The 18,240-nt window shown below is 42.8% G+C and overlaps 1 protein-coding gene across 6 annotated transcripts in view; it reads right to left on the bottom strand.

Moving 5' to 3' along the window:
* The window catches only part of Msantd2 (Myb/SANT DNA binding domain containing 2), a 35,254-nt gene extending 19,227 nt beyond the window's left edge, over positions 1-16,027 (bottom strand). Inside the window, exons 1-2 of one of the 6 annotated variants that reach the window (XR_012910044.1) lie at positions 15,199-16,027; positions 13,482-13,591 (exon numbers count right to left, since the gene is read on the bottom strand). Coding sequence is in view for 4 of the 6 variants with exons in the window: in XM_075966345.1 (XP_075822460.1) it covers positions 13,631-13,663; positions 15,199-15,972 (807 nt within the window). In the remaining 2 variants the exon portion in view is untranslated. Of the gene's footprint in view, positions 1-13,481; positions 13,664-15,198 lie in introns of those variants that run through there. The other 5 variants (XM_075966345.1, XR_012910045.1, XM_075966341.1 and 2 more) reach the window with 5 other exon arrangements.
* Positions 16,028-18,240: the final 2,213 nt, after the last annotated feature.

The following is an 18,240-nucleotide window of genomic DNA, read 5'->3' on the forward strand; positions in this document are numbered from 1 at the left end:
CACAGGAGTAAACCACTTGGTTTGAATTAACTATTTTAAATATGCCTATTTTCTTAAGACTGGAGTATGTGGGATCATGAAAGAGTGCCAAGCATATGCAAGGCTTTAGGCTCAATCCCCATCACAGCAAGAACATAAATGCCATCATTTTCTATTAGAATATAGGATCTGTGTTTTTTTAAAATCAGCTTTGTAACCAGGTGTGGTAACAGACTTGTAATCCCAGAATTTGAGAGACAAAGGTGAGGCAACCAGAAGTTCACAGCCATCAGTTACACAGTGAAGACAGCCAGAGCTAGAGCTACTGTCTTTATTTTTTTTTCTTAAAAAAAAAAAAAGTGATCCTTTTCATTGATATACTTGTGGTATGTTCAATACATGGCATATAAAAATGGCTCCATAAATCTTTGATGGAAAATACATACAAATTCTTTAAGATTGTGTGTAATGCAGTTCAGATACCACATACAAGGTTGACCTGCTGCTTTCCTAGCCTTCTTTATAATTACAACCCAATCTTTCCATGGAGAGAAAAATACTTATAAATTAAATAAATAATAAAAAGCAGTTTTGGTTGATATGAACTTTTATTTTGGTTTTATTAACATCACTTACACACATAATTGGCTTATTTGAATAAATGAAGTAATCTAAGATAAAAAGTACTTTACTGTAAATTTTAGAAGTTTGAACTATTACAATAAGAGTCTCACAGACTAAAGAATTGCAACTAGAAAACACAGAAGTAAACAACTTCCTGTCTACTCTATCAATTATACTGAATCAATATCAGATAGCTCAAAATGTTATTCTTAACAGAGCTGAGAACACACACAGAAAACTGAAATGATGACTGTTATTCCTAGAACACCTGAGAAAAGATACAGATTTATTATTTCACTAAGACTTAAATAGCACAGCTGAAGTAAAAAGGTAACACTTGGTTAGTGCCAAGAAAAACACAGTATTTCCACAGGTTCTCAAGGATGCTAAACTACAAATAGGTGATAATTACAAAGATTTAAACACATGTCTTTTTCCAAGTGCAGACATCTTTCACCTAGTATTCAGAACAGTGGAAAGGCCCAATACAGATTACAAACTGGATAATTGTGGCATATGCATAAAAGGCACTGGTTCATTAAACATCCATTTTAAATACATATGGAAATTTCTGCAAAGGCAAAAGTACTCAGAATACAGTATGATGCATAAGTCCCCTCCCCACAGTGATAAAACTAAGGAGTATGTCCTTATTCCTGTAACCCTAAAAATTGTTTAAAATATAAGGCACTGCCAGGCTTGGCGGTGCCATGTCTTCAATCCCAGCACTCAGGAGGCAGAACCAGGTGAATCTCTGAGTGTGAGGCCAGCCTGGTCTATGAAGTGAGTTCAAAGACAGTCAGAGCTACATAGGGAAATCCTGCCTCAAAAATCACAAATAAATAAATATCCAAAGCATTAAATAGTACTTGTTAGTTGTTTTTGAAACTTAGCTCTTTCCCATTTTATTTCACTTTCTAAACATGACTTTCCATGGCAGCAGGGATGGGGTAACGGGTGTATGCTTTTCCCACAATGGTAAAATACAGCTAGTGCGGTAATTCTCAACCTTCCTAATACTGTGATCCTTTAATACATACAGTTTATCATGTTGTGATCCCAACCATAAAATTATTTTCATTGTTACTTCATAAATATAATTTTATTAGTGTTATGAGTCATAATGTAAATATCCTGATATGCAGGATATCTGATATGAGACTTTTTTAAAAGGGTCATTTGACCCAAGGGGATCGAGACCCACAGGCTAAGAATTGCTGTGCTAATGTATCTTAGCCTAGTAATAAAACAATACTTGTATGACAATTAACTTATGAAAGCTGGCCCAATCTGGTGGCATACTCTTATGAGCATTCCAGAGGAGGTGACAGGAAGATTGTTGCAACGTTGAGACTACCTAGTTCACCTAGTGAGTACTAGGCCTGCCAGGTCTATCTTGTCTCAAAATATTCACGACAGGGTTTCTCTGTAGCTTTGGGGCCAGTCCTGGAACTAGCTCTTATAGACCAGGATGGCCTCGAACTCAGAGATCTGCCTGCCTCTGCCTCCCAAGTGCTGGGATTAAAGGTGTGCGCCACCAGCGCAAGCTAATAATTTAAATTTTTTAAACTGAAATCTTAATCTCTGGCAATATTTTAAAAAATAAAAAAGGGTGGGACAATTTACCTTCTGCCCACATCTGTCCAAACCAGACAGACTGGAGGCTAAAAGAATGTTATCTTCCAGGCACAGGGCAGGGCTGCCCTAACATGGTATTCTATTTCTGTCTCACTGGGTTGTGAGTAATGAAGCCTAAAACTTAGCCATAAAGTTTCATGAAGGTCATCTGTGACCACAGCGAAGAACTGGCAGAAGTAGACAGGCAGTTCTAGGACAAGTTAAGCTGTGCCAGGAATGAATGTGCTCTCTTCTTCCAAGCCTCACTGCCACTGCTCTCACCGTCTGCCTAACTCACTGCAAGGAGAGTTCAGAAGGGACTCCATGCCTCCACTATGACCCTCTCTGTCCACATCACTGCCGGCGACTGCTATAAAATCAGCAGGTGGATTAAAAGGCTTTGTTAGATGGAGAAAGCCCCACTTCCCTGGGACATCAGCTGACCTCCAGTTTGTCTCCAGTCTCCTTTCTTCTCACTACTGCTTCCCTTGACCCTTCCTTCGTTCAACCAAGCATTCCACTGGAGAATCTGGGCCTTCGTGTCATGTTGTAACAACTCTAGAAAAGCAGTGTGGGCAAGCGATGGATCAGTAGGCAGGTAAAAGTTTGATCCCTGAAACACATTTTCATCTGGCCTCTGTAAGCACCAGGCATACATGTGATGCACAGACATATATGCAGGTAAAATGCCCAAACATATAAAATAACCAAATTTAAATATAAAACAATAAATTTTAGCAAGAGCACAAGGCTGACAAATGGCTCATGGTGTAAAGGTGCTTGCTACCAAGCCTGAGTGACTGGAGTTCAAGCTCTGGGTTCCACATTGGTATAAGAAGAGAAACAACTCCCAAAAGATGTGTCACAGCACGTGAACACCCAAGAGCACATACACACTAAGTAAATGTAATAAATTTTTAAAAAGAGCGGGATGAAAAATGTTGGTCTCATCTCTGTATCTTCCAGGTCTTCTTTTAGGGAAGTGGGGGCTAGAGAGGTGTTGAGGCAGGGTCTCATGTCACAAAGCTCAGGGTAATCTTCCCAACTCTACTCCCAAGTGCTGATGATAGCTCAGCTCAGTCCTCTTGTATCAAACTGTAGGATGGCTTGAGAAGTCAATTTTGGGGCCTTGTGACAAGAGCCCACATAAATGCTAAAGAGACAATGCACACTGGAAACAGCCGTTCTAGTAAGATGTCACTGGTACCAGGCCATAGTTCCTGCATTATAGGAAGCTGAGGCAGGAAGATCATGAGTTCAATAATAAACTGAGTTACACCGTGAGTTCTAGGCCAGTCTGAGCTACAAAGTAAAATCTTGCCTCCCTGCCTGAGAGACAAAACAAGGAATAGGTGAGGGGCGGGGAGGTGGATCCTGGTGCTGCAAGAGGGTAGCTAGTAAGATGGTTGAACAGGGGCTGACGCAAGTCAAAAGGATGGGTGTAAGCAAAGGACATATGAAGAAAGCCAGTCTGGGGAGAAGAGGTGGATTGAGCCTGTGGACACAGAGTAACAGGAGGTATCCTGGTCTCTACAGTGTCACCTTATAGCAAACATTATCGAGGGAGCCTCAAATATCTCTGGGCTACTCCATGACCCTGCGAATAGATCCCTACTGCTGCAGAGTCTTCGAGGCAAAGGCTGACACTGATCACTGTTCTACCAATGCGCAAGAGAGCAAAGAACCACACCCACAGAATCGCTAATGTAACATGCTGGTTCATGAGAAGCATTCCCATAGACAGGAAGTCAGGCAGGCTTCTCTCCCAAATGTAAAGCTTGGGGTAGGGAACATGGAGAAAGGGGCTCTGTGAATCCCTTTGATGAAATCTAAGCTGTCTCCCCTTTCCCCTCTCTCTAGCTCTTTTATTCTGCTATCTCCAGAGTTTACATCATGTGGGGACAATGTGACTCTGAGCTACCAATATCTTCCTCTCATTTTTCTCATACCAATATTAGGTGCAAATGTTTGGAGACCACTACACTGTGCTATGGATAGGATGGACGAGCAGCCCCTCAGGTAGGGTTACCAGGGGAAGCATCACTTGGAAAGACTGGAGAGAATGAAAAACAATGTAGTGCCAGGGGTCAACAAAGAGGGCATAGCAGGGGCAGGTGCCCGTTAGGTGTTTCCATATCTATAGTTACTAAAGAAGACTCTGAAGCTAGTCTGCCTATGCTCAAGTAGGACAGGACCTACTGGAATAAAGTACTCATGCTGTCAGCAAGTTAATGGTTGTAAAGCACTTAAAACAATTGTGGTACATGCTACATTTATTGCAGCACTATAAGCTATCATCGTCATCATTACTAATATTTTGTGAACCTTATTCTATTATATATACACATTATATTAATGTGAGTACTAGTCCCTGAGTAAAATATATTCTTCTTGTGGGTTGTAGTCAAACAAAGATGTACAACTCTGGCTTTTCTTAAAATCAATTTTAAGGAATGCAATTAAAGATATTTAGACAACTATAGTTCAATACTACAAAAAATGTTCTAATCATTAAAAAACTACCTAGAATTGGTGCATTTGCTCACATGCCACGCTGAAATTTACCAGTTTACTCTTTCAGATGGTTCTTCATGACACTATAAAGCAATCATTCACAGATCCTAAATCACACCTTCACCACAGGCCGTGTACTACACGGCATTGTTCTTTAATTAATTGTTCTTTAATTAGAAGGTACTGCTTTTTAAATAATCCTTAAGGGCTGGAGTGATGGCTCAGCGTTTAAGAGCACTGCCTACTATTCCAAAGGTCCTGAGTTCAATTCCCAGTAACCACATGGTGGCTCACAACCATCTGTAATGAGGTCTGGTGCCCTCTTCTGGACTGCAGGAATATACACAGAGTATTGTATACATAATAAATAAATATTTCATAAAAATAAATAAATAATCCTTAAGAATTTTCAAACAGCCGGGCGGTGGTGGCGCACGCCTTTAATCCCAGCACTCGGGAGGCAGGGGCAGGTGGATCTCTGTGAGTTCTAGGCCAGCCTGGCCTACAAGAGCTAGTGCCAGGACAGGCTCCAAAACCACAGAGAAACCCTGTCTTGAAGAAAAAAAAAAAAAAGAATTTTCAAACAGAGCGGGGGTGGGGGCTGGCACATGCCTTTAATCCCGGTACTCAGGAGGCGGCAGAGGGAGATGCATCTCTGAGTTCGAGGCCAGCCTGGTTTATAAATCAAGTTCCAAAACAGCCAAGACTACAGAGAAACCCTATCCTGAAAAAACAAAACAAAACAAAACTGGAACAATTTCACTACTTAGAAGGCTCCAAGTTACGTTGCTCCTGAACACCACACAGCCATTTCTCTACTCTACCACCTCTGCCCAACTTAGCAGCACTACACCTTCAGGCGAAGCCTGAGAGCCTAGATGCCATGTGCTCTTGAAGCGTCACAACCATAATGTCCATGAGCTTCATATCAATGCCAACTCCGCACACAAATGTCACTAGCCAGTAACTGGTTTTTCAGTGTGTAACTCCTTAAGGTAAAGGAACCACTGTACTTCTCAAACACTTATTGTACATAATGAAAAGTTAAGGTCTTTATTTCAGATCTTACTACTTAAAGACACACCAGATCTCAAAGATTGAGTCCCACCGTGATCAGGCAAGAAAGATATCCAAAATCTACCCAGGGCTTTCCTCTGCTGATTGATCAGGGACCTAAAAAACTTGAAGATTAGTAGAAACCCACTGTTTATTTTTAGGAATAAAGTTTGGCTTCTGAATTTAAAATGACCAAAAAACACAAAAACAAAAACAAAAAACAATGGGTTTAAGACACTGCCTCTTTCAAATGTAAACTAGAATATTTCCTACTCCATAAATCTGCTAACACTTACCAACAAGAATATTACAAGGATTCTTCAGCTTCAAAGCACATTATTCATAAATTCTACAGCATCTCTGTCTTATCCCAAACCAGATTAAGCATTTTAAGTATCAGTAATTTCCTATAAAATTTTAAAATGTTTTTTTAGATTTATTTTATCTAGCTTATGTGTGTAATTGCTACCCACATGTATGTATGCATACCACATTCTTACCCAGTGCCCATGGAGGTCAGGAGGGTAACAGATCCCCTGGAATTGGAGCTACGAGTGAGCCACTATGTGGTTGCTGGAAACTAAACCAAGGTCCTTTTTAATAGTAACAAATGTTCCTAATTGCTGAGCCATTTCTCCAGTACCTGATTTAAATTTTACTATCTGCCCAAAAATGTTTTAGACGGTACATGAACTTCAAGTCTTTGGGGACTACACAGCAGAAAAACTTGCACACTATAATTCCAAAGTTGCCCTGGCCAATATAACAGCACTGAGACATGTGGCTATTCACATTTAAATGAAATTAAATTCAAAACTCATCTGTAGCCACTCTGGTAATATTTCAGTTATTCAACAGCACCCACATTAAATGTCTGCTGTAACAGGTAATGCAGGTGTAAAGTCTTTCTATTATCACACAAAGTCCCCCTGAACTTCATGTGCTAGAGAACCAAGAACTTAATACCTGTCCTAGTCAACTAGGGTAATACTGTAGTTCTTAACTACAATCTCCACCTCCAGCACTGTACCATTACAAGGCTCCTCCTACAGAGAAACAGAATGGCATTACAGGTAAAAGGAATTCTGATCTTCCCCTAGAGGTCTGAGTATGTGGCCAAGGGAACCTTTTTAAAGAGTGCTTGAGAGCTTGGGCAGTAGTGGTTAAGTAACTTAATTGAAACTAAATATAATTTAAAATCCAGTTACTTGGGCACCCTAGTCACATTCCAAAGGGCCAGTAGTCACATGTAATAGATAACAATCAAGCAGAACTAACAGACACAAACATTCCCATCATCACAGAAAAATTTTGCTGGATGGCAACGTTTATACTACATGGCTTGTTTATATTTTTCTTTTCTGGGTTTTCAGACAGGATCTCATGAAATCCAGATGAGCCTCTCTATATAGCCATAGTCACAGAGTCATATAGAATGACCTTAAAGTCCTGTCTTCCTGTCTCTACTCCCCAAAGTGCTGGGATTCCACTGCTCCACCATGCCCCCTTTGCTGTCCTGGGGAAGGAACCCAAGCAAGGCTTATCCATGCTAGGGCAAGTGTTTCTACCATAGCTATATACCCAGTTACATCTATATTTATCTATCTTTTTAAATGTTTCCCTTTTACTTTTCTTGTTTTTTTTTTATGATGGATAAGACTAAATTTGGACTCACTTGCAGAAACACAGCTGTGGATATATCTATGAAGGTGTTTCCAGAAAGGTCTGAGGAAGGAAACTAACTGAATGCTGGTGGCATCATGCCCTGTGATGGGGTCTCAGGCTGAATAAAAAACAGCTAGACAGCAGAATTCATCTCTCTGCCTCCTTACTGTGAACACAATACATTCACAGCTGCCTTAAATTCCTGCTGCTACAACTTCCCTGCAATAATGGACTACATCTCAACTGTGAACCAAAATAAACCCTTCCTTCCACAAGCTGCTTTTGTCAGATATTTTGTGACAGCAATGGAAAAAAGTAACTAGCACAGGGTCTCTCTGTGTATTCCAGATTAGCTTGGCACTTTGAATGTAGCTCATGCCAGCCTTGAATTTGTAATCCTCCTTCCTCTGCCTCCTGAGCACTGGGGACCCAGACCCAGATTCACACTTAACTCTACTCTTCATTAGATAAAAGCTTTTAAAAAAAAATCTAGGATGTAACTGAAAGAACCCCATTCCCTCACAGTTCTAGCAGGAGCTTGTCATATCTCTTTAAAGCTGGAAGCCCTAGTGTAAGATTCACGAGACAGACAGGGCTTTGGTAACTTAGCCCAGGAAGACCTTGACCTCTCTATATATCAGGGTGACCTTAACCTTCTACTCAACCGCCCTAGTACTGGGATTAGAGGCAGAAGCCACCATACTTTGCTCAAAGAAAACAGATTTTGGAGGTTGTTACTATTTCATACAGTGCTTTGGATAGAACCCAAGGCCTGACAATGCTGGCAAATAAATGTTCTACCACTGAGTCACACTTCCAACCCCAAACAAGTAAACTTTAAAGTGATAAACAAGCTTTCAAGTGACAGTAAGATGGGGACAACAGTATATATAACCAATGAAAGGAGATAGATCTAACTGGATCCATTTAAGTTACAACATTTCTTAGAGATCTTTTAATACAAAGAGAAGGAAAAGACTTGCCAAAAATAAAGTCCTCAGGAATGGCTAGTCCATTAAATGCTTGTGCAAGCGGTGGGTGGCAGTGGTGGCAGCGCAGGTCTTTAGTCTCAGAACTCGGGAGGCAGAGGCAGGTGGATCTCTGTCAATTCAAGGTCAGTCTGGTGTACAGAGCAAGTTCCAGGACAGGCTCCAAAGCTATACATAAAAACCCTGTCTCGAAAAAACAAAAATCTGTACAAGAGGAGCTGCATCTTTTGGCTCCAAGTTATATCAGCTCTATTGGTTCTCACAATGAAAAGGCATATGCTAAAATAAAAGTCCAAATACACTGTATTGTGATTTGGGCACTAAATTACAAAATTTATTTCAATGTACAAATCTAAGCAGTGTCCCCCCAAAAAATTGTTATGTTTGCTAGACAGAAGACTACCCTGAAGGTTAACCAGCATGGAACAAACAGAGCAAAGGCAAGTTTGTTAGGTCACAGTCACCTTGCCTTTCAACAGCACATAAAGCTAGACATATACAACTATTCAGAGTGGCAAACTTTTGGCGAACATCCAAAAATATGGGACTTGAGGACGAGGTTTGCAGTGCATCAGATTAACTGACTGGAGTGTGAATGTGGCATCTGGCTCAGAAGTGAATGCTTTCATGAATTCTAAGTCAAGACAGATCTTTCAACTACTGAGGATGCATGAAGAAGATGGTTTCCCTTCGGAAGTCGCCACACTTACAACTTGCTTTAGTCCTCTGCCACTTAATCAAGCACCGCTCTGTATAACATCATTTGTATTTCATCTTCTCAGCTCTTCGGTGTGTGTACACAAGCTTCAGCTGGAGTAAAAGCACTTAGATTACAGAAACTATCTTTAGCAGCGTTTTGTGTTCTAACTACAAGCAGACAATCCAGAAACTGTATTTAGCAGTTCTTTTTGTACTCTAACAACTAGCAGACAGTCCCATGCATAACAAACACTCAAGGTCCATTTGGTGAGTGAACATACGAAGAAAAAGTTTACAGAAAAAGAAAAACCATGCAATTAAACAAAACAACACCAAAAGAAAAATAAAAAACCCGCCTTCTATATTTGTTTATCTGACTCCAAAACTGGGCTGGAACTGTTAGCAAACACATTTTCTTCTGGCAAACAAAAATGCAAGAAAATTTCAGAGTAAACAATCTGTGTAGCAAAGCAGCTTCAAACATGCCTATTTTATCCAAAAAAAGAAAAGAAACCAGAACAAATACTAACATCATGGCAGACGTCAAATGAAACTCTACAACTCTAAACAATGTTTATATTTGACTTTCAATTAAAATATTGTAGGCTTAGAAATATAGTCACTTGAACAATGTTAAAAAGTTTAATTTCAGTAACAAAATCCAAAAGTTTTTAATATTTATAATCTTAACACTTTCATCATATAACTAACAAACATACTCTAGAGAACTAATATACTTAAAGAAAGCAGTTGGGCTAGGAGAGGAGTCAGCTTTCCCAGACTTCTTCTGAGGAAGGTACTCCATGTGACAAACAAATATCTAAATGGGGAGGGGCAGTGGTGACACACGCCTTTAATCCCAGCACTCTGGGAGGCAGAGGCAGGCGGATCTCGGTGAGTTTGAGGCCACCCAGTTCTACAGAGTGAGTTTCAGGACAGCCAGGGCCACATAGTGAGACCCTTTCTAGAAAAACAGAAGAAAGAGAGAGAGAGACAGACAGATTTTATCTAAATGAAATTATCTAAATGAAAATTTGATTATTATTCAAAATCAAGAAGAATTTACTAGAGATGGGCAGTGGGATAGCCCTATAATCCCAACACTCACAAGGCAGAAACAAAAGGATCAGAAGTTCAAAACTAGCTTCATCTACATATTAAGTTCAAAGCCAGCCTTGGCTATATGAATCCCTGTCTCAAAAAAGAAAGAAAGAAAGAAAGAAAGAAAGAAAGAAAGAAAGAAAGAAAGAAAGAAAGAAAGAAAGAAAGAAAGAAAGGAAAAATGAAGAATTCTACTGATACCTATCTCTAAACAGCCCACCCCCCTGTAATCCATATGGGTATTTTGTCTGCATGTACGCCTGTGCATCACTGTGTGGCTAGTGCCCCAGGAGTGAGATGTTTGTGAGCCTGCATGTGGGTGCTGAGAACCAAACATAGATTCTGTGGAAGAAGAGCAGTACTCTTCTCAACCCGAGACATCTTTTCCGCCCCCTTTTCTAACTTTACATAATGGAAAACTTACGAGAATTTCAAATATATTACAAAAGAAACATAAATGACTCACATGATATTCTTTCTCCCTGCAAGTCTGTTAAGGCTTTTGTTGACTTGTTTTTCTAAGAATAGTTTATTGAGAATACTGCAGGGGCACAACAGATTGGGCAGTAACTACAGTATTGTCTACATTCTGTTAAGGAGTTTTGCTTAATCTGCAATGTTGAGAATGGAACCCAGGGCAATTCCACAAATGAAGCACAAGCTCTAACACTCTAGCCCTGAGCTTACATTTAAAAAAGCTACAGCTGGGCGGTGGTGGCGCACGCCTTTAATCCCAGCACTCGGGAGGCAGAGGCAGGCGGATCTCTGTGAGTTCGAGGCCAGCCTGGTCTACAAGAGCTAGTTCCAGGACAGGCACCAAAAGCTACGGAGAAACCCTGTCTCGAAAAATAAAAAAAAAAATTAAAAAGCTACATTACTCTATACAAGAACTCCCTGGTTTGGGGCTGAAGAAATGGCTCAGTGATAATGTGCACTTGCTCTTGCGGAGAATGAAGGTTCGGTTCCCAGCACCCACCCACTTGGTAGTTCACCATCAACCATAACTCTAGTTCCAGGTATCCAATGCCCTCAATCTAACTCTGCAGCCACCAGACACACACACATATGGTAGTATACACACACATATGCAGACAAAACACTCACTTAAGATAAAATAAATAGTTGGGTGGTGGTGGTGCTCGCCTTTAATCCCAGCACTCTGGAGGCAGAGGTAAGTGGATCTCTGACTTCAAAGTTAGCCTGGTCTATAGAGCAAGTTCCAGGACAGTCAGGGCTACACAGAGAAACCCTGTCTCAACCCCATCCCCCCCAAAAGATAAACAAAAAAAACACTTTCTGGTTCTCTTCATTTATTTTCTACAGCTAAAAACAATGGTATGACTAATTGGATTTCTTTTGTTTTTGTTTTTTTTTCAGATTTATTTATGTGCATGAATGTGTGCGTGTGTGTGTGTGTGTGTACACCAGCATTCCATGTATGTGCAGTTGTGTGTGTGTGTGTACACCAGCATTCCATGTATGTGCAGTTGTGTGTGTGTGCGTGTGCGTGTGTGTACACCAGCATTCCATGTATGTGCAGTTGTGTGTGTGTGTGTGTGCGTGTGCGTGTGTGTACACCAGCATTCCATGTATGTGCAGTTGTGTGTGTGTGTGTGTGTGTGTGTGTGTGCGTGTGTGTACACCAGCATTCCATGTATGTGCAGTTGCCCACAGAGGCCAGAAGAGGGCATTCGACCCCCCTGGAGGTGGAGCTACAAGTGGTCATGAGTATAGAGGAACAAACTCTGGTGCTGCAAGCACTCTTAAGCCGAGTCTATCTCCAGCCCCCGCATTTCTTTTTGCATTTCTCATCAATAAACAGTCACAAGAGGCTTCTGAATTACTTGTTCTAAGATGGTATTTTTAAAAATTTAAAGCCAAAAGGTTTATTTTTAGGTCAAAGACTCTAAGAACTTAAGGTTGTATTTTTCCTAAGTATAATCTCCATTCCCTGGACAGCTGTCACATAATTGTATGGTTTCAGGACTACATTTGCTTCTATGCTTAAGATCACATTTACACAGTTTTCTAAAGAAACAAAGCTTGGGAATTATTAACAGTTTTGTTTTTGTATTTGTCCACAGTGCTGGGGATTGACTCCAAGGCCTTGTAGAAAATAAGCAAGCACTCCACCACACAGCTGTAACGCCTCAGCCTTCGAAGCTTGGCTTTAATATGCTATATTTTTAATTTGGTTCCAAAGTCTTTATTTTTAAATTCAATAACACCATTATAAACTTTTATAATTCAGTTACAGCTTTTATCAACCTGACACAAACCTAGACACACCTGAGAAGAAGGAACCTCAGCTGAAGAAATGCCTCCATCAGACTAGTTGTAGCCACAGCTGTAAAGCATTTAATTGCTAATTGATGTAGGAGGAGGTACCATCCCTGGGAAGGTGTGCCTGCGCTAATAAAAAAGCCTAGCTGAGCAAACCAAGTGGAAGCAATCCAGTAAGCAGTTCCTCAGTTCCTGCCTACAGATTCCTTCCTTGAACTTCTGTCCTGGTGTGCTTGTTTGAAGGAAAATGACCACACAGGCTCATATACTTATATGTTTGGTCCCTGGTTGGTGGAACTGTTTTGGGAAGAAATAAGGTGTATCACTGGGGGTGGGCTTTAAGTTTCAAAAGCGCAAGCAGGCCCAGTTTCTTTCTCTCTGCCTCCTGTTTGAAGATCAGAGGTGAGTTCTTCACTACGGTTCCAGCACCACGCCTGCTTATCTGCTGCCATGCTTCCCACCTAAACTTACCCTCTAAAGCTGTTGCCTTTAATACATTGCTTTGATCATGGTGTCTCTTCAGAGCAACTAAAAAAAAGTTAACCAAGACACCTTGCTTCCCTAAATAATGGACTGTAACCTGTAAGCCAAATAAAAAACCCTTTCCTCCCCACATTGGTTTTGACAGTGTTTTATCACAGCAACAAAAAACAAAACAAGAAAACCTTCCAAAATTCTTTCTAGACTTCATTTGGTGAATGAAGTATTCAGTGCCTGCTGTATGACGGTGTACCAGAGGACAAGGTAGACCAGAACTTGTCCTTAATCTTTATTCTGCCAGGAAACACATTCCTTAACAAGAGAGTCTGAACTGCTTGATCCAAATCATTCAGAGTAAAGCACTTTACAAAACAAAACATTCATCAGCCCGTCTTGTCTGTTAATTGCTGCAGTGTGTCAGAGAACCACTCAGAATCTCAGAACACTAGAAGTTTGAGGTCAACTTGGTCTTACCTGTCTGAAAACAGGTAAACTGATCCTCTAAATTCTTCAGAGGCTCAATCTCCTTTGCTTTAGATTGCCTTCTCATAACTGGACAATGAAGCATTCCAACTAGATATTCCCTGGTTGTTTGAGAAACAATTTTATGGAGAGATTTATATTCAGCAAGGTTTTGATAGTACACTTTGAAAGTCCTATGAATAAAAATCAAGAAAAGAGGCATAGTTTACAAATGCCCAAGATACTCTCTGAACTCCAGAAAAGTTTGTGGACAGATTCTATCCTCAGCAGCGCAAAGAATCTGCCCCAAACTTAACAAGAATGACCCTAAATAGAAAGCCGTGAATGAAATCCGAAGAATAATAGCTTTTCACTATTACACATTATTTCAATTACATTCTTGTTTAACAATAGCATTCAATAAGAATCCTCAAATTACACCACTAAATAATCTAAATTAACTTTCCAGTGAGTGCCAAGTTCCTTGAAGGGCTGGTGATAATGAAACAGCTGATTCTAGAGCAAGTTTTCTAAGTAACAAGGTCTTGAAGCGAACACCACAGGAGTCAAGACTTCATGAACTCTGCACAATGTCCCCGTTTCATCGCGACTACCCTTACTCAGAGCCGTTCTTACTGAGTTCTGTGGCTGTTTGCTAATGTGATTATTCTCAGTTACGACTGTTCATGGCGGTTTTTCATGCCCCACAAAATGTGCCTGCATTATCGGAAATGAGTACTATAACTAAGTACTGCTAATCTTTTCAAAGAAACCTGGGAGAAACTTTTAGTAGCCTCTAGAAAGAGGGAAAGAACATAACTAAACCACAACTCCTTGTCTGCAAAGACTGACAAGAACACCTAGACAAATCATGAGAAAAAGCGCTACGCGGGCTGATGGTTAAAATGTAGCCCACATTAAGTCTCCGCATTTAAACATGCAGACGCACAAGGACAGCCAGATGCACACTGTTTTACTTGTCAGCATCCAGGTCCTTAATGAAAGCAGTAAAAACTGGGTGTCAAGAAAGGGCTTCCTCAGAAGTAGGATCCTCTCAAACCACACTAACTTTGAAGAGATCGCCAATCCAAATTCCAATGCAATCCTCAGCCAGGCTAACATTCAAGGTGTCCTCTACCTCCTCGATAACAATACACGACCTGCTTTTCGCTAAGCCTGTCCAACTCTCCAAACGCATCTCAAACCTTGCTAGTCCTCAACACCTCAAGTGACAAGCAATGCGACTGACACAAAAGGGCAGCCCTCCTAAGGCTCTTTCTTAAAACTCCATCACTTACTAAAAAAAAATCTTATACTGGGCGCTCATTCAGGCCCCTGCTGCCCCTTCCTCAATCCTATCCCAACTGGAAAGCTTCAGCCTGAGAGCCCCTCTACCTGGGAACAAAGCAGTAAGGGCGACAGCACCGGCGACAGTGCGGCCCCGCGCACAATAAGAAACTAGCAACTTCAGAGCGCAGGAACATCCTCAATTGGCAAGAAAGAGGGGCGGCGGCAGACACGCCCAACTTCAAACTCAGGAAACCTACGGGCTGGCGGCCGTCTGGAAAGAAGCGCCCCTTCCCAGCGAGAGAAGAAAGAGGCGGGGAGACGCAAGGGGCACCCGGGGCCCGGGAGGGGAGCCCCATGCTAGGCCCGGCCCCCGCCCCCAGGCCCGCTTCCCCGTCTTCTCTGCCTCTGGTTCGCTGCCCCGGGCAGGGCGGCCGGTTACCTTGATGCGCTCCCGGCACTGGGACGGGGTCCGGTCGTAGCCCAGCTCGGCCAGGGCCCGGGACACGCGCTCGTACATGGCCGGCCCGGGGGCCTTGCTGCCGAATACCGTGCCGGCTCCCTCCAGCTGCTGGTACCGCGCCTCCACCAGCCGCTCGTTGCCCCACACAGCGATGAGCGCGTTAGTCTCTGCCGGCGTCCACGACATGCCCCGGCAGGCGGCGGCAGCGGCCGCCGCAGCCCCGCCACCACCGCCGCCGCCGCCGGGAGAGAAGGAAACCGAGGACGAGGCAGCGCTGCGGCCCCCCAGCCCGAGACCCCCGGACGCCGCAGTCCCCGAGCCCGCCGCGCTGCCCTGCCCGAGAGGAGAGGCTCCCCGCGGCGTGGAAGGGTCGGACAGTGATGGGTTCCCGTCGCTCAGGTCGCCAGGGGAAGCCGGGGAGAGCACCTCCATCTTCGGAATTTTTAGCGGCGAGTTGGCGGGCAGCTCCGAGCCACAGGGCGCAGCCATCTTCCAAGCCGCCGCCGCTGCACCGCCCGGAAGTGACGCGCCCGCGCATCCGGCCACCTCGGTCTCCGGGGTTGCCCTGGGGCCTGGCTCGGGGCTGGGCGGCTCGCTGCCCGCTGAGGGCACGGAGGGCGTGTCTGGGGGGCTCGAGTGGCCCGCAGATCTCCGCTTTACCCCGCGAGCGCGCTGTCGCCGGCCGCTCCCCTCTGGAGGCGTCGGGCGGGGACCGGGCGCCCCGGAGCCCCGAGCAGAGAAGGGTGGGGGCATGAGGGCGCCGGAGTGTGGACTGATTGGAGCCTCCCCACTTCCTCTCCAATCTCAGCCCCCACAAGGGTGAGGCCCGCGAGGGGCTCGAGTTCAGGACGAATTGGCTATCTGTATTTTCCTGTCTCCTCCCCTATGCCCGCCTTTAGGTACAGAGACTGATGTCCAGGGTGGAGGGTAGGGAACCCTACAGAGTGTCTGTTGGGGAAGGCAGGCAAGGCGCGAAGGCTGTGGGTAACAGTTCTGGACGAGGCTTTTAGGAGCAGATGTGTGCTAAAGTGTGTACGCTTTAGCTTTTCGGGAAACTCATCCGCTATAGTAACTGATTACACTCATGTGATCCGCTGGGCAAACACCCTTCCACTGAGCCACACCCACAAGCCCTCTATTCCTCGCCTAGTGCCTAACCTGTTTTCGTGTTACTGTGAGTATCTGTAGCCAGTGACAGGGTCACTAGATATCTTTCTTCTTCTTGTAATATATATATGAAAGAACTCTAGAGCCAGCAGAATAGCTACTCCAGTATCTCAATCCTCTGTGATTTGGAAGTCGTATAAATCTCCCAGTTTTTCATACGGTCAAGTACAAGAAAATGAATAGCACTACCAGTTATGACAGCTGTTCTGACATGATGATATGTTAGCATGCATCAGTCATGCCTGAATATTTTTGTAAAGTCTAGAACACTGAAGTAGCACATAGCTGTAAGGTATATCTATATTCTCTTTTATTTGTTTGTTTTGTATATTTTGGGGGTTTTGTTTTGTTTTATGTTTCTACACAGTGTTTCTCTGTGTAGCCCTGGCTTTCTTGGAGCTTGCTCTGTAGACCAGGCTGGCCTCGAACTCAGTTTCCTACGTAGTGGCCAATTTCAATATTCCTTAAAACTGGAAATCTTAACTTTTGTTTATCTAAAAAAATGTTTTTCTTGGATCCTTAACTGTAAAACCACTGTAGTGACTGGAGAGATGGCTCAGCAAGGTAGGGTGTTTGCTGCTGGGGACCTCCCTGGTGGAAAGAGATAACCAACTCCCATTTGTTGTTCTGTGACCGTCACACATGTGACATGCCACACGTATTCCCACACATTCACACACACACATTAAACTTCATTTTAAATGTGTTTTTGTGTTATGTGTATGTTTGCCTGTGGGGCCTGGTGCTGGTGAGGGCAGAGAAAGACATCAGATCCTCTGGAAGTAAAGCAAGGCTGGAAGGGAGGGAGGGAGGGAGGGAGGAGGGAGGGATGAGAGAGAGAGAGAGAGAGAGAGAGAGAGAGAGAGAGAGAGAGAGAGAGAGAGAGAGAAGAGAGAGAGAGAGAGAGAGAGAGAGAGAGAGAGAGAAGAAGAGAGTAGGCAGAGTCAGACACCGTGTAGCTACTGAAGGAGACAGATGCCAGATCCTTACCAGTAAGTCATAGCCTCGTGAGTATGATAACACAGATTAATAAAAATGAGTTAATTTAAGATTTAAGAGTTAGTTAAGAAGAAGCCTGAGCTAATAGGTCAAGTAGTGTTATAATTAATATAGTTTCTGTGTGATTATTCAGGTCTGGGCAGTCGGGGAAACAAGCGAGCAGTCTCCGACTACACAGACTTGTAACTGAGGCAGCTGACAAATAATATTATGAATAAACTATGCAGTGTGTTTATTTTTTTGTTTGTGTGTGCATGTGTGATGTGTTTTTAACTAACAAAGTTATGTTAGGTTTTTGAAAGGAAAAAGAAAAAGCTGAGATCAGCCACAGTAACAGAATGGCTATGGTAGTTGTTAGAAAGTCAAAAGATTATGCAATAGGTAATAAATAGAGATTACCACCTTCATCTATCATAGTAAAATGCCACCAGAGCCAACTTTAACCCCAGCACTCCAGAGGCGGACAGAGTTCTCTGAGTTCAAGGCCAGCCTGTTCCAGGTCAAATCTGCTTAACCAGACTTTATCTCAAATACACACAGAGACACAAATACTGCCACCATAGTTTGTTAAGTTTGCAGAATAAGGAAGCCTAAGGAAGTTACAAAATTTATTTGGACAAGTTCTATTACAGGCAAGGATGACCTTGAACTCCTTGTCTTCCTAGCTCTACCTCTAGGGAATTAGTGGTTCCCTTTTATCTAAAATCAAGGCTCCTTCATCTTGGATAAGCCTATGGATCCTAAAGTCTGGATACCTGACTTCAAATCCCACTTCTATGACCTGCAACAAGTTCTTCATCTAAGAAATGAGACTAATCTCACAGCATTATTGAAAGAATTAAATGGTTTAATATA

This window comes from Microtus pennsylvanicus, chromosome 3 (assembly GCF_037038515.1).
Source record: "Microtus pennsylvanicus isolate mMicPen1 chromosome 3, mMicPen1.hap1, whole genome shotgun sequence".
Lineage (NCBI taxonomy): Eukaryota > Metazoa > Chordata > Mammalia > Rodentia > Cricetidae > Microtus > Microtus pennsylvanicus.